This window comes from Passer domesticus, chromosome 9 (genome assembly GCF_036417665.1).
Source record: "Passer domesticus isolate bPasDom1 chromosome 9, bPasDom1.hap1, whole genome shotgun sequence".
In the NCBI taxonomy this organism is placed as follows: domain Eukaryota; kingdom Metazoa; phylum Chordata; class Aves; order Passeriformes; family Passeridae; genus Passer; species Passer domesticus.
In genome coordinates, this window is record NC_087482.1 from 26,610,622 (window position 1) to 26,626,091 (window position 15,470).

Here is a 15,470-nt window from a genome sequence, read left to right on the forward strand (position 1 = left end):
CCTAGCGGGGCCCCCAGGACAGGGCCCAGCAATTGAGAGGCCACTGGAAGCACTGGGCAGCAGCAGAACCCTCAGCAGAGTTATTTGGACAATCATGGACTGGCCACAACTCCACTGCAGCCTCAATGGGAATGTTCCCTGTCCACGTTAGACTTTCAAAATAAGCTGTTTGAGGGGGAGAGCAACAAAACACTCACTGTTTTCTGTTCCAGGAATACCCGATTCCAAAGAAGCACAACATGAAGACAAGCCCCAAACAAAGCACGCTTGCCAGTAACAGTAGCCAGCATCCTGTTCCCTGACAGAAACCCCTTCCGAGGCCATCCTGGGCATTGGGAACAGGTCTTGTGGTGCCGGCTGCATCTGTGGGAGCAATGGGGAGCATGAGCCCGTGCTATGCTGGACTGCTGAGCTGGCAGCACGGTGGATACGGGCAGGACGTTCTCTGTTTCCCCCAGAGCTGGGGCCTGCAGGCACCTTGCCGGCCCTTGGCACAGGCTGTGCCAGCCAACAAAGCCCAGCAGGCCGGGAGGAGAGCCCGGGGGCAGCGCAGCTGCTTGGGCAGTGGCTGCTGCCAGGGACATGGGCCAAAGCCATCCCTGAGCAGCCACTGCCAGCCCTGGCCCTCCCTGCCCCGTGACAGCTCCCCCAGCCCCAGGGGACAGGCTCAGGCCCTGTCAGGACCCAGCGCAGCCCCTGCCCAGTCGGGAGCCAGGGCTGGTTCTGGCCCTGGGCTGGCGGCAGGGCTCCCGCTCGGGGCTGCTCCTGTGCCTTGGGCCTCTGGGCACTCAGGGCCAGCTCCGCAGCAGCTGCAGCGCCAGGGACGTTGCTGCACCAGTCCCGTTTCCCCGGGGCTCTGAACGAGCTCCAGAGGCCTGGAAGCCGAGGCGCCTCCAGCTCTGGCTGCTGCCGGGCCCGGCAAGGGCCGGCCCTGGGGGAAGAGCTGCTGCCACAGAGCCCCGGCCAGGGCTGAGCCCAGCACAGCAATTACCTGCTGTGCCTGTGCCCGTGTCTGGCATCGCCTTCCTTCCTGCAGCTGGGGCTGCCAAAGAGCCACTGCTTCTCCCTGGGTGTTCCTCCTTCTGAACAGCCTTTTGGTCCATCACTTAAAAAAGGAAAAAAGGGACAACTGGATCAAATGGAAATATTCCCTATTGGGGAGGTGTCATCTTCATGAGGCAATGCTTGTCAAAGTCACAGGTAAAAATCAGGAAAATGCCCAGGTAATTGGGGCTGGGCCAGTGCACTCCCTTGTGCAAACAGATGCACCTCCTGATCTTCTCAGAGACTGGGAAATCGCAGGGGATCACAGGCCTGTGGTGTAATGGGCCTGCCTGTTAGCCGATGCCAAATGCCTTCCTGCAGAGGCTGGGCAGAAGCTGCAGCCAGGCCAAGCTGGGAAACAGCCCTGCAGGGCGTGAAAGCAGCAGCGGGGCAGCGAGGATGCCATGGAATCCTTCCCACTGTGCCGGGCACGGCGTGTCCAGATGTTCAGCCAAAGCCCCCGGCTGCTGAGTCCCAGGGGAAGCATGAGGGAAACGCACCCACCTTGGCCTCCCTGCAGCATTTCCTTCAGCCTTTGCCACATGATTTCAAATGGGTTCTGGAATTTCTTGTCTGCCAGGTCTTTGGTCTCTCCTTTCGGAGGACCTTAAGAGAAAATAGATCCATTTTCCAGGAATGGATCCCACAAAAGCAGGGCTCAGCCTGTGGGGTCAGCAGGGACACACTACTCACCCCTGCCATGGCAGCTGGGCTTTTGTGCAGCATCCAAAGTAGGAGCTGGAGAAGTCCTCCCTGTAGACACATCTGTAACACAAGAGCCACAGAAGCTTCTGTCACCTGCTTCCTGCCCACTTGGCTACAATTCTTTCTTGGTGGCACACTGAGAACATACCTGCATGAGGCTCCAAGGGCTTCAAAACTTTATTCATCCAAGCTGATGGAGAAGCCTTCCCAACAACCTTATCTAGAACGGAGCATAGATGAGAACACTTTCCAGGCTGTGCTGGGATCCCCTTCTGCCACAGAGAACTGGGCACAGCAATGGGGTCGGGTAAGGCCGTGGGAGCCAGATGTGAATAGACATGGCCAAAGCTGCACAGGGGCCTGGGGAGCTCTGGGCTGGCTCCTGGTCACTCTCCACACTCTTTCCCTGTCCTCGGCAATATCCCTGGGCGGGGTGGCTGCAGCAGTGCAGGGCTCTGCGGCTCACGCGCTCAGACACTGAGGAAGTTCTCCCTAAAGCCCTGGGGCAAACTGCAGCAGGCAGTGACACAGCTATACCTCCCTACCTCCCTCTGTCCCTCCTGCCCTCCTTCTGTGGGGACAGCTCCCAGATCCCAAGGGCAAACAGCCAGGCCCTCTCAGGACACACTGGAGCCTTGCTCTCCCCCTCTGTCCTTTCCCCACCGTGGGCACCCCGTGCAGTTGCTGCCAGGTTTCAGGACATGTCTCCCATGGAGGGACCCCAGCAGGACTGCTCAGTACCCAAGTGCCCTGAGCCTGCTCGGGATAATTCCCCTGGGCTGTGCCGCTCTAGTCCAGGCTGTGCCCGCACTGCCAAGCAGCAGAGAGGGCAGCTGAAGCCTCAGCAGGGCTCAGGCCCAGAGGCACAGCAATTACCTCCTGTGCCTGTGCCTGGCATGGCCTCCCTTTCTGCAGCCGAGGCTGGCATGGAACCACTGCTTCCTCTTGGAAATGCTTTCATCTGCACAGGCTCTGCTTTCATTTCTGGAGAATGGAAAAGAGACAGCTGGATAAGATGGAAACATTCCTGACTGGGAATGTGGAAGGTGACAACTTCAGGAAGCATCACTTGTGAAAGGAATGCATAAGGATCAGAAAACACCCAGGATTTTGGGACAACCCAAGGCTGCTTCCTTCCCCAAACAGCCCCAACATCTGATCTGTCTGAACACAGGGAATTACAGGGGATTTGAGGGTGGGCATGTCCGGTGGTGCAATTGGGGCTGTCAGTCAGCTGATGCCAAATGCCTTCCTGCAGGGGCTGGGCAGAAGCTGCAGCCAGGCCAGGCTGGGAAACACCCTTGCAGGGCATGAAAGCAGCAGCGGGGCAGTGAGGCTGCCATGGATCCCTTCCCACTGTGCCAGGCACGGCGTGTCCAGATGTGCAGCCAAAGCCCCCGGCTGCTGAGTCCTAGTGGAAAGCACGAGGGAAATGCACCCACCTTGGCCTCCCTGCAGCATTTCCTTCAGCCTTTGCCACATGATTTCAAATGGGTTCTGGAATTTCTTGTCTGCCAGGTCTTTGGTCTCTCCTATCGGAGGACCTTAAGAGAAAGTAGATCCATTTCCCAGGAATGGATCCCACAAAAGCAGGGCTCAGCCTGTGGGGTCAGCAGGGACAGACTACTCACCCCTGCCAAGGGAGCTGGGCTTTTCTGTAGCATCCAAGGTAGGAGTTGGTGAAGTTGTCCCAGCAGACACACCTGGAACACAACAGCCACAGAAGCTTCTGTCACCTGCATCTTACCAGTCAGTCAAACATTACACCTTGGTGGGACAGTGAGAACATACCTGCAGAATGCCCAGAGGGCTTCACAACTTCAGAGCGCCAGGCTAATGGAGAATCCTTCCCAGCCTCCCAGTCTGGAAGCAAACCAAGATGAGAACTGTTTCCGTTGTGTGCTAGGGCTGGCTCAGGCCCTGGGCTGGAGGCAGGGCTCCCGCTCGGGGCTGCTCCTGTGCCTTGGGCCTCTGGGCACTCAGGGCCAGCTCCGCAGCAGCTGCAGCACCAGGGACGTTGCTGCACCAGTCCCGTTTCCCCGGGGCTCTGAACCAGCTCCAGAGGCCTGGAAGCCGAGGCGCCTCCAGCTTTGGCTGCTGCCGGGCCCGGCAAGGGCAGGCCCTGGGGGAAGAGCTGCTGCCACACAGCCCCAGCCAGGGCTGAGCCCAGAACAGCAATTACCTGCTGTGCCTGTGCCCATGTCTGGCTTTGCCTTCTTTCCTGCAGCAGGGGCTGGCAACGAAGATGGAGTGCTTCCTTCAAGAATTGCCACCTTCCACTGAAGCACTATGTCAATCTCTTGAGAAAGGAAGGGAGACAGCTGCATCAGATGGAGCTGCTCCCCACTTGGGCGGTGGCATCAGAGGTAATATTTGTGAATTTTATGGAGCAGGAAAATGGCCAGATTACAATGGCATGATGAGAGCACTTCCACCTCTAAACAGCCACCCTTTTCCTAATCTGCAGGGCTGGATATTGTGGGGGATCTCAGGGTGTGTTACAGTTTGGGCTGCCTGTCAGCTGATTCCAAATGCCTTCCGGCAGAGGCTGGGCAGAAGCTGCAGCCAGGCCAGGCTGGGAAACAGCCCTGCAGGGTGTGAAAGCAGCAGCGGGGCAGCGAGGCTGCCGTGGATGCCTTCCAGCTGTGCCGGGCACGGCGTGTCCAGATGTGCAGCCAACGACCCCGGCTGCTGAGTCCCAGGGGAAGCATGAGGGAAATGCTCCCACCTTGTCTTGTCTGCAGGGGTTCCTTCAGCTCTTGCCTAATCTGTTGGGATGGTTGCAGGGATATCTTATCTGTTGTATCTTGGACTTTCCCTGTTGGAGTACATTAGAGAAAAATATTTCCATTTCCCAGGAATGGATGCTACAAAAGCAAGACTCAGCCTTTGAGGTCAGCAGGGACATACTACTCACCCCTGCCATGGCAGCTGGGCTTGCGTATAGCATCCAAGGTAGGAGCTGGAGAAGCTGGAGAAGTCCTACCTGTAGACACATCTGTAACACAAGAGCCACAGAAGCTTCTGTCACCTGCTTCCTGCCCACTTGTCTACAATTCTTCCTTGGTGGCACACTGAGAACATACCTGCAGGAGGCTCCAAGGGCTTCAAAACTTTATTCATCCAAGCTGATGGAGAAGCCTTCCCAGCAACCTCATCTGGAACGGAGCACAGATGAAAACACTTTCCAGGGTGTGCTGGGATCCCCTTCTGCCACAGAGAACTGGGCACTGCCAGGGGGTCGGGTAAGGCTATGGGCGCCAGATGTGAATGGATATGGCCAAAGGTGCACAGGGGCCTGGGGAGCTCTGGGCTGTCTCCTGGTCACTGTCCACACTCTTTCCCTGCCCTCAGCAACATCCCTGGGAGGGGTGGCTGGAGCAGCACAGGGCCCCCGGCTTCTCTCCCTCAGACACAGAGGAAATCCTCTCTAAAACCCCGGGGAAAACTGCAGCAGGCAGTGAAACAGGTATCCATCCCGCCCTCCATCCCTCCTGCCCTCCTTCTGTGGGGACAGCTCCCAGATCCCAAGGGCAAACAGCCAGGCCCTCTCAGGACACACTGGAGCCTTGCTCTCCCCCTCTGTCCTTTCCCCACCATGGGCTGTCCGTGCAGTCACTGCCAGGATTCAGGACATGTCTCCCATGGAGGGACCCCAGCAGGACTGCTCAGTAGCCAAGTGCCTTGAGCCTGCTCAGGATAATTCCCCTGGGCTGTGCCTGTCTTGTCTGGGCTGTGCCCGCACTGCTAAGCAGCAGAGAGGGCAGCTGAAGCCTCAGCAGGGCTCAGGCCCACAGGCAGAGCAATTACCTCCTGTGCCTGTGCCTGGCATCACCTCTCTTCCTGCAGCAGAGGCTGGCACAGAACCACTGCTTCCTCTGGGAAACACCGCCTTATGCCCAACCTCTGCATCCACTTCTGGAGAAAGGAAGAGGGACAGCTGGATCAGGTGGGGCTGTTCCCCACTGGGGAGGTGGCGCCTTCAGGAGGGAATTCTTGTTAAAGACATGGCTAAGAATCAGGAAATCCCTATAAACATTTTGGGTAGGCCAGGGCCCTCCCTTCTCCAAACTGGTGCCCCTTCTTTTCTACCCGGCGACTGGAAAATTGCAGGGGATCTCAGGCCTGTGGTGCAATTAGGCGGCCTGTCAGCTGATGCCAAATGCCTTCCTGCAGTGGCTGGGCAGAAGCTGCAGCCAGGCCAGGCTGGGAAGCAGCCCAGCAGGGCGTCAAAGCAGCAGCGGGGCAGCGAGGCTGCCATGGATCCCTTCCCACTGTGTTGGGCATGGCGTGTCCAGATGTGCAGCCAAAGCCCCTGTCTGCTGAGTCCCAGGCGAAGCATGAGGGAAATGCACCCACCTTCTCCTGCCTGCTGCATTTCCTTCAGCATTTGCCTCATGTTTTCGGATGGCTCATGGGATTTCTGGTGTCCTGTAGCTTTGTTCTTCGCTCGTGGAGGACCTTAGAGCAACAGGGTTCCATTTCCCAGGAACGGATCCAACAGAAGCAGGGTTCAGCCTGTGGGGTCAGCAGGGACACACTACTCACCTCTGCGATGGGAGCCAGGCTTCTGTGTAGGAATCAGCAAAGGAGATGGAGAAGTCCTCCCTGCAGACACACCTGTAACACAACAGCCACAGAAGCTTCTGCCATCTCTGCTGATCTGCATGGGCACCGCTGAGCCGCAGGAGCGGTGAGGGGATCGTGCAGGGCGAGGGCACACACGTGCATGGTTCTGTGCTGGCACCTGCAGCGCTGTCTCCCTGGCCCAGCTTTGGGCTCTGAGCTGGCAGCTCTCACAGGGGAAAGGCCTTGACCTACCCTCAGCATCTCCCAGAGGCTCCGTCCTGGACATGGCTTGGGAAGCTGCACCACCTTCACCAGCAGGTTCAGCTGCAAAGAAAGACAGGACAGAAGACCTGTAAAACCACCAACAGAAAACCAGCCAAACTTCACTAAAAAGTCACCACTACTCCTTGAAGTAAAATAGACTGATGCATGTTCAGACCTAAACTTTTAAGCTGTAAAACCGATTGTTATGGGAAGGAAAATGTTTTATTTTAAACTGTATTATTCATGAGGTTGTTTTAAGTGAACTGAATATTTAGATTGTGATATGCAAATTTATTTCAAAAAATAAAATATTTTTGTGCTTTTGTCAGAATAGAGAAAAGAAATAGAAGTAAAAGCTAATGAAACACTGTAAAGAATATATTAGAACAAGTAATATGATTCGTGAAAAATCTGAAAAAATTAAGTATATAAGATACAAACCAGATTTAAGTTCCAAGAAACATTAAAAGTTAAATTAAATCAGATAGGATATAACAAAAGCCATTAGATATTTAATAAGGATCAAATTAAAGTAAAAGAAAAAAAAGCCAAGTAGAGCTGAAGGAAAGAGAAGTGTACAGACTAATTACAACTTTAGAGCTAAAATGTCAAAGAAATAAAACTATAACAATTAGAAATGAGGAGATGCTATCATAAATCCCAAAAAACAATTTAAAAGGCTCTTATAAATCTTATGAAGTAAATACTGAGAATGAGACGAATGACATCAGTGACTAGATCCCAAGGTGTAAGCTCTGCTACCAAGAAGATACACATCTTGGCCCTTTGGCTGCAACCCAAAGGGGCTTTGAGAGAGCTAGAGAGTTAAAACTGCAGAGGATTATTGTCACTGTATCAGTCATCCAAGCCCAAAAAGAATGGGCCATATGCACACTCCCAAGTTAGTGCAGTACGCTATAAGTTTAACAAAATCAGAATGTGCACTATGAGTAGTGAAAGACACTGGAATAAAGAAAATGTGAAATAGAGCAAAAAGAAGAAAATGGCAAAATTTGTAAGCAATATATTAAAACCTTTTCTTCTGTAAGAGCTAGAGAAGAAATAAATCCTGAGAGTAGAATAAAGCAAATTGCTCAAGAGTTAAGAAAACAAGTACATGAGACAGTTGTAAAGACGTATTTTAGCAGGCAACATAAGAAAACATGAAAAACTTATTTTACAAATATTACCAGCCTTAAACGACTATGGAGCCAAAATATATCTAAAGTACAATAAGCAGATGCATTGATATAAAAAAATATAACTGACAATCCAAAGAAAAGAAATTAAAGATTTAGAATAATCTACCTTATGAGAAGAGCTGTTAATTTTATACCCTGACTAGTAGTATAAAAGTGTAGTTGTTAAGTTTTATAAATACTAAATATAAAATTCAAAAATAAGTAAGCTTTGTCAAAGCGTATCCTAAAAGTACAAATTTAATAAATTAATATAGAAAGGGAGGGATTCTGATAGATTGTATGTACAAATTCATGCTGAGACTACAGTAATCTCGCCTAATGAAAATCCTAGCATACCAAAAGAGGGTTCCGGGCAATCAATATGCAGCAAAATCCTAGCCTGAATATTCGTCCCCAGAAATGCTGATTCCAGAAGATTATTTCTCTGACCAAATCTCAGCAATATGCATTTGACATGCATCATCTATAAGATAATGTGTGCCTCCTAGAATGCATATTCCAGGAGATTTTCTTCTAACAATGTGAATTATTTACCAGTTTTGGGGAAATTCTCAGCAAGAGCTGCAGCAAGAAGGAAAAACTACATGAAAATGCAAAAAGGATAAGATCAACCATAAGAAAGCAGAAAAACGCTTGCCCCCAACAACCCTTGGAGCTTGGAAATGTACAAAAACACTTTGTGAAAGCTGTCCCTTCGTGATGCACAGGGGAGAGAAATGCCCCACCTGACTCACCTGACGCTGTCAGCCTGGTTCAGGGCCAATCTGATATTTGCTTCTAGACATTCTAAGACTGTCTTTTAATTATGAAATAAATTCTCCTTATTAATCAAAAAAAGCTAATTATTTAAAACATGCGGGACTCCTGGGACCCTCATCAGGGACACCAAAATATCCCTTTGTGCCTCTTCAGGTCCAGGCCCAGATGATCCCCCAGAAGGAAATGTGCCCTCAGCCCAGGGACGCTCAGCATGGGCTCCCCCATCCCCTCGGGGCCCCGCCGCTGGGCACAGCAGCCCCTGCCTGGCTCCTGCCTGCCCACACCGTGGCCATCCACGGCTGCCCCTGGGCACGGAGCTCAGCCACTGCTGGTGCCGCGTGGGCTTTGCTGGTGCTACCACCAGGACAATGTGGTCACAGCTGCATCTCACTACTGCAACAGAAGAGCTGATTTGGGAAGTGCTGTGCTGCCCCATTTCTTCAGCCCCACTAGCTGCCCACACCCACAGTGGCACTGGTCTGCCCCCAGAAAACTGTCGAATCTGGGCTGTGGCTGCAGGGCACAGCTGCTCTACAGCACAGGTGGACTGCCTTGGGGGTAGGACTGCCCTGAGGGTAGGGACCAGGAACACGGAGAGGTGTTCTCTATGTTTTCCAAAGGTGATTATTCTACAGACGACCAGGGCCAGACCAACACTGAATTAAAGGCATACACCAACTTACAAACTTGGCAGGGTCCCAGGGCAGGATCCAATCTTTAGTCAATTGGGAGAAACTGAGGGTGGAACACCAGGCGGGGAATACAATGTTTAAACCAATTGGGGATTACAGGGGAGGGGAAGAACTTAAACAAACCAATGGGATTCCGAAGGATACAAAATTGATAGGGAAGTTTCTAGAGCAAGGGGCAGGCTTGGAGAGGGACTGACATGCAATGGGAGGAGGAACAGTGAACAAAAGGGCAGGTCTTTGGAGAGATGGACAAGTGGGGCAAAACCAACATCACAGGGGGGAAAGGAGCAACCCATTGGTAATAAAATATGCTATAACAATAGAAAATAAGGGGAGGGGTATAAAACTGACTGCTAGGACTGAATTACAGTCAAAAATTTTGTTATATTTCTCCAATTACTGTATCATGAAAGAAAACTAAGCAAATTAAATGTTGCAGCAATTTTAATGAAGTAGCTGAAATGTATATGAAATTGAATCCACTCAAAATATTGACAATATAATTTGATTATGATAAGGGATAATTTGGTTCTTATAATAGCGCATGTGGAAAAATAACCGTGCGGGGTACACGGGGGGTACGGAGGGCAGGGCTTGACCCCTGTCCCCTCACATACAAATTGCCAAGCCTAAAATTCTCCTTTTTACACTGTACATCATCACCATCTCCTCCCATTTTCAATTTGTCACACTTGTATCTCCACCTTCATTATCACTTTTACCACGCATGCTCCACTGTTTTTTAGGTGGTTGCACTGTTCTTTGGGGTCATCTCTGATGAAGGCCTCTCCTCTTCCTCGATGTCCTTTGATTCACCTTTTGGATTACACATGCGCACCAAGCTGGTATAATGTAAGCCAAAGCTAATATCATACAAGCCAATACTATGTTCTAGCATCAAAGCAATAAATCTCCTATAATTAACATTTTCCTGGATGTCCAACCAAACTTTCCTCTCTTCCAACTAAACTCAGTAATACTTATCTCTTGCTTCTTCCTGTTCTGAACATCTGCAGGAGAAGGGGGGAAGCCCCTCCTCTCCCTTTCTTCCTTGGCATTACACCTTCTAACTGTTTTACTGTTTCCAAATATTAATTATTATATCAATATTGATTACTTTACAATTTTATCAGCAGGAATCACACCTATTTATTACAACATGAACTGCAATGGAGAAGCTCTGAGTCAAGGCTCGGATGAGCTCTTCAAATAATTTCCTGGCAGAAACAGATAGCCAAACATGCCCTTATCCCATGCAAACAGAGGGTTCCAAAAATAACAACACCTTCCGAGGCCCTTCTGGGCATGGGGAACATGTGTTGTGGTGCCGGCTGCATCTGTGGGAGCAATGGGGAGTGTGAGCTCATGCTGTGCTGCACTGCTGAGCTAGCAGCACGGTGGATACGGGCAGGACGTTCTCTGTTTCCCCCAGAGCTGGGGCCTGCAGGCACCTTGCCGGCCCTTGGCACAGGCTGTGCCAGCCAACAAAGCCCAGCAGGCCGGGAGGAGAGCCCGGGGGCAGCGCAGCTGCTTGGGCAGTGGCTGCTGCCAGGGACACGGGCCAAAGCCATCCCTGAGCAGCCACTGCCAGCCCTGGCCCTCCCTGCCCCGTGACAGCTCCCCCAGCCCCAGGGGACAGACTGTCAAAAAGTCCACAGCCAGCAAAGAGATTGTCCCAGGAATTGTGTGCTGCTTTTCCTTCCTCCAGTTGGTCCCAGAAACATCCCTCAGACTGCTGTAAATGCCCACACGTGGTCTGATCAACCCCTATGCTTTTCCAGTCTGCTCTCCGAAATTCTGCAACAAATCCACCAATAAATTCCAGGTTACCTCTATTTATTGCACACTACAGTTTCCTTCATTTTTTCCAAATAGCTGGAAGTTTCTATATATAGCAATGCCCTTGAGGATCTCTGATTCTTTTCAGTATTTTTTTTTCTATTCAGACATATGAAACAGCCTTATTGGTTTTTATTTTGGCAGGTCTGATTTTTTTCTTAGCATGATGGTTTACTTATTACCTACATGTAAACTTGTTTTTATTTATGGTTATTCATTCCCCAAGTAATTATTTTCACAATCTGTCATTCACTTCTTAGTTAATGTTCCATACATGAACAACTTGGAATCTCTTTTTATAGGAATATAAAGATCTCAGAAAGCTGAATTTTTTATTTTGATGACACTCTTTCTGCCCACTCCCACCTATAACGGTGATTCCTTTTGAAACATATCTGAGGACATGTGGAGTTTTTGGGAAATGCTTAGCTTAACCTGGGTATTGGATTATTATTTTCAGTGCTATAAACCTACATTGCTTCAAGTTTCTCACCACGTTCCTGATTTGTGGCTCAATGCATGGATGCCTGTCTGAATTAAAACAATGTTTGTGAGGCAGCTGAAGAGCTTAGACCTCAGAGATTAAAATTCCTAGGAGGAGGAGGAGAAAGAAGAAAGGATAAAATCCTGATTCAAAGGGTTTTTTCTCACTTCTAGTATGCCAGAAGTATGGTAGACTACACCTGTCTTCAGATGTCATTTACTTACAGAACAACTCTCTACAGTGCCAGACTCCAGGAGAAATGACTCAACACTTTGCCTCCCAATGCATCAGCTTTAATTCTAGTGAGAGGTAGCCTTAATTACAGTCCGATTAGAGCAAATCAACAAAGCAGTCTTGCCGTTGTGTGAGTGGCAAGAGGAATTTGCTTGTGAACAGATGAATATGTCCTACTCAGTAATGAACAAAATTTGCCTTGACTTGGAAGAGAGTAGACAAGGAGCAATGCAGTATTTGGGGTTTATCCAGGGATAAATGGGGCAAGAAGCTGTAACAACTTAACCTGTTTTACAGAACACAAGTATTGATATGGACAATAATGAACCCACATGAAGGGATCTTCAGGACATTCCTTTATTTCTCTAACCAGGAATGGGCAGCAAAATGCTGGCATTTATCTGAACTGGAAGCCGTGTTGCTCTCCTGTTTCTCCTTGAGCACACTGTGTGTTATTTGCAGACTTCACTGCCCAGCCCATCAATCCTCTCATGGCCAATTGCTAAAGGGCACAACTACCAAAATACAGGTGCCAGCATAATCAGCCCAGCACTAATGCAGCACTGCTTTGATGGTGCACAGGAGCAGAGAATGGCTTGGGTTGGAAGGGACATTTAAAGGCCATCTAGTCCCAATGCCCTGCAATGAGCAGGGACAGCTTGAACTAGGTCAGGTTGCCCAGAGCAGGAGCTTGAATGTCTGCAGGGATGGATGTCCACCTCTCTGGGTAACCTGTGCCAAGGTTTCATAACAAACAGTGTAAAAAATGTGTTTCTTTCATCTAGTCTGAATCGACCGTTATTTGGATTAAAAGCATTCCCCCTCCATCTGGTCACAAAAGTCTCTATTCTAAATTCTGTCCCATCTCTTTACAAGCCCCCATAAGGCCCTGAAAGGCAGCAATCAGGTGTCCCTGGAGTCTTCTCTCTTCCAGGCTGAACACTGCCAGCTCTCCCAGCCTGTCTCCAAAGCAGAAGGGCTCCAGCCCTCAGAGGATTTTGTCCCTCCTCTGGACTAGATCCAACAGGACCGTGTCCTTCCTGCCTTGGGGACCCAGAGCTGGATGCAGTACTCTGTCGTGGTAGAGACTGAGACACTACAAAGCAACACAGTCCATTTCCAGAAGGCTTCAAACCCTGTATTTATTCTAGCCTGCATGCCTTTTCTGCATTCTTACAAAGCTCTTATGTTTACACTTTATTCATTGGTCACGAGAGACATGCAAAATGCTCAATGGAATAGGGAGTTGCAGGTTTCTCTTATTTATTCTTCTTTCTTTCTTGGTTTCCATGTCAACAACTTTGGTAGAAAATTCTTTTAGTTGTAAACATGGATCCTCTTATCAAACTTCTCAATGGCTCACAGAGGTCACTGTAAAACCTCTTCCACAGTACTCCAGGTGCGGACTCACGTGAGCAGAGGTGGGGAATCACTGCCTTCAATTTGCTGGGCACTCTCCCTTCGATGCACATAGCTGGCTCATGTCCAGGCTCTCTTCTAGCAGTACCCCCAATCCTTCTTGGCAGAGCTGCTCTCCATACCTTCATGCCCCAGCCTGTGAGGTCAGCTGGGCTGGAACTGTGTCACAGCCCTTGGGCAGAGCAGCTGGGCAGGATGAGCTGCCTTCCAAAGAAGGCAGATCCACCTCCCCAAAACAATTCCACCCTGGCCATGAGGTCACAGAAGGCTCTGAGATCACAGAGGTGACAGAGCCCCGTGGTTGCACAGCAGCTCAAGGAGCCAGCAGTCAGTCCTTGAGCACAACTGTTGCGGCAGCAGCGGCGGTGGCAGCAGCAGTGCTGAGGTTGGGACAGCGGTGTCAGGACAGCGGTGGCAGCAAGAGCTGCGGGACTGGCAGAGGGCAAGGCAGCATGGCCCTTGCTCTGCGCCTCTCCCTCCTGCTCCTCATGGCTGTGGCCCTGCCTGCCAGGGCTGCCCAGGCTGCTCCGCTGCAAGCGTGGGGAGCAGGTGAGCCGGCAGCCTGGCTCCCCTTTCCCGGCACAGCGCTCCCTGCTCCCCGGGAAATGCTGGGGATGGTTTTGCCCAGGGCTTTGGAGAGGGTTTCACCTGTGGGAGGGGGAGAGGCCCCATGGGCCCTGGGCAGCTCTAGCCACGACTCCAGGGATGTTGCACAGGCCCTGCAAAGAGGGTGGAGAGTGGCCAGAGCCATTCCAGAGCTCCCCAGGCCCCTCTGCAGCTTTGGCCTTGTCCACTGACATCTGGCTCCCACAGCCTTAGCCAACCCCCTTGCAGGGCCCTGTTCACTAAGGGAGAGGGGGATCCCATCATACTATGGTAATGAGTGTGATCTTTGCTCCCCTCTAGATTGGGATGGTGACATGGATTATCTGGATGCCCTTTTGGATGGTGGCTTGAAACCCCTGGAGATTGCTGAAGGCAAGTTCTCCGTGTGCCTTTCCAGAGAAAATAATCTGTGTCCATGTGGCAAGAGATCACTCATGTGCCATTTCCCTTAACATAATCTCAGGACTGAAAGATTCAGGAAGCCTTGACCTGTTCCGTTCTGGAGCCCTGAGTGATTCCACAGGATTGCTGTCAGTGGGAGGAAGGAGCATTTAGCTGTCCATCTTGCTCCTGTGTGCAATGCCAGTGTGTCCTTCCGTGTGCTCTGTGCAGCCAGGGAGAAGGGCAGAGAGGGAAGGGGCCGGGCCCAGGGCTGAGCCCTGGAGCTGAGCCTTTGGCAGCTCCTTTGCCGGCCCCAGGGAGCCTGAGCTGCTCCTGCTGCCACTGCCAAGCCCTGGCCCTGCCTGTGGCTGGGTTTAGAGCTGCTGGCAGCTCCAGGGAGTCCTTTCTGCCCTGACTGCCCTGCAAGGGGCTCCTTCCATCCTAGTATGGGGCCACTGCTGGCACGAGGTCCCCCTGCCCCTGCTCCTGAGTGGGAGGCAGACCTGAGGGAGTGCCTTGGAGGGCACCAATCACCCAGGTACCCTCCCTGCCACTCAGGCCTAAAGGAGAAATTGAATCGTTTTCCATTAAGGTCCTCCTACATGGAAGAATGAAGACACAGGAGACAACAAGTCGCTGGAGGCAACCAAACTTCTGGACAAGATGCTGAGTGACCTGGAGAGACGCCGTGGTGGGTGCATTTCCCTGAGCCTTCCCCTGGGACTCAGCAGCTGGGGGCTTTGGCTGCACATCTGGACACGCCGTGCCCGGCACAGCAGCAAGGCCTCCATGGCAGTCTCACTTCCCCGCTGCTGCTGCTGCTGCTGCTGCTGCTTTGACACCCTGCAGGGCTGTTTCCCAGCCTGGCCTGGCTGCAGCTTCTGCCCAGCCCCTGCAGAAAGGCATTTGGCATCAGCTGACAGGGAGCCCAAACTGCACTAAGGGCTATGCACACCGTGAGATGCCCTGCAATTTTCCAGTTTCAAGCAGATTAGAAAGGGGACCGGTCTGGAGGAGGAAGGGCTGTGTGGCAGCCCCAAGAGCCTTGGCCACTTCCTGATCATAATCCATGTCTTAGACAAGTAATACTTCCTGAAGCTGCCACCCTCCGCAATGGGGAATGGTTCCACCAGATCCAGCTGTCCTTTTTCCTTTCTCCAGACATGGACCAAAAAGCTTTACAGAAGGCAGCACTTCCTGGAGGAAGCAATGGCTTAGTGCCAGCCACCGATGCACGAAGACAGGAGATGCCAGACAGTGCCACAGAAGGTG

The 15,470-nt window shown here is 51.4% G+C and overlaps 1 protein-coding gene across 1 annotated transcript; it reads right to left on the minus strand.

The window, feature by feature from the left end:
- Positions 1-394: 394 nt before the first annotated feature.
- Positions 395-13,427, minus strand: LOC135308342 (uncharacterized). Its single transcript, XM_064433281.1, has 17 exons — positions 13,204-13,427; positions 6,571-6,642; positions 6,298-6,369; positions 6,109-6,210; positions 4,836-4,907; positions 4,667-4,747; positions 4,478-4,567; positions 3,932-4,048; positions 3,541-3,612; positions 3,381-3,452; positions 3,192-3,293; positions 2,626-2,733; positions 1,898-1,969; positions 1,738-1,809; positions 1,549-1,650; positions 996-1,105; positions 395-412 (listed from the first exon to the last, which is right to left on the minus strand). The coding sequence occupies exons 1-17, from the start codon at positions 13,337-13,339 to the stop codon at positions 395-397; spliced, it is 1,470 nt and encodes a 489-aa protein (XP_064289351.1). The 5' UTR covers positions 13,340-13,427.
- Between the last annotated feature and the right edge of the window lie 2,043 nt (positions 13,428-15,470).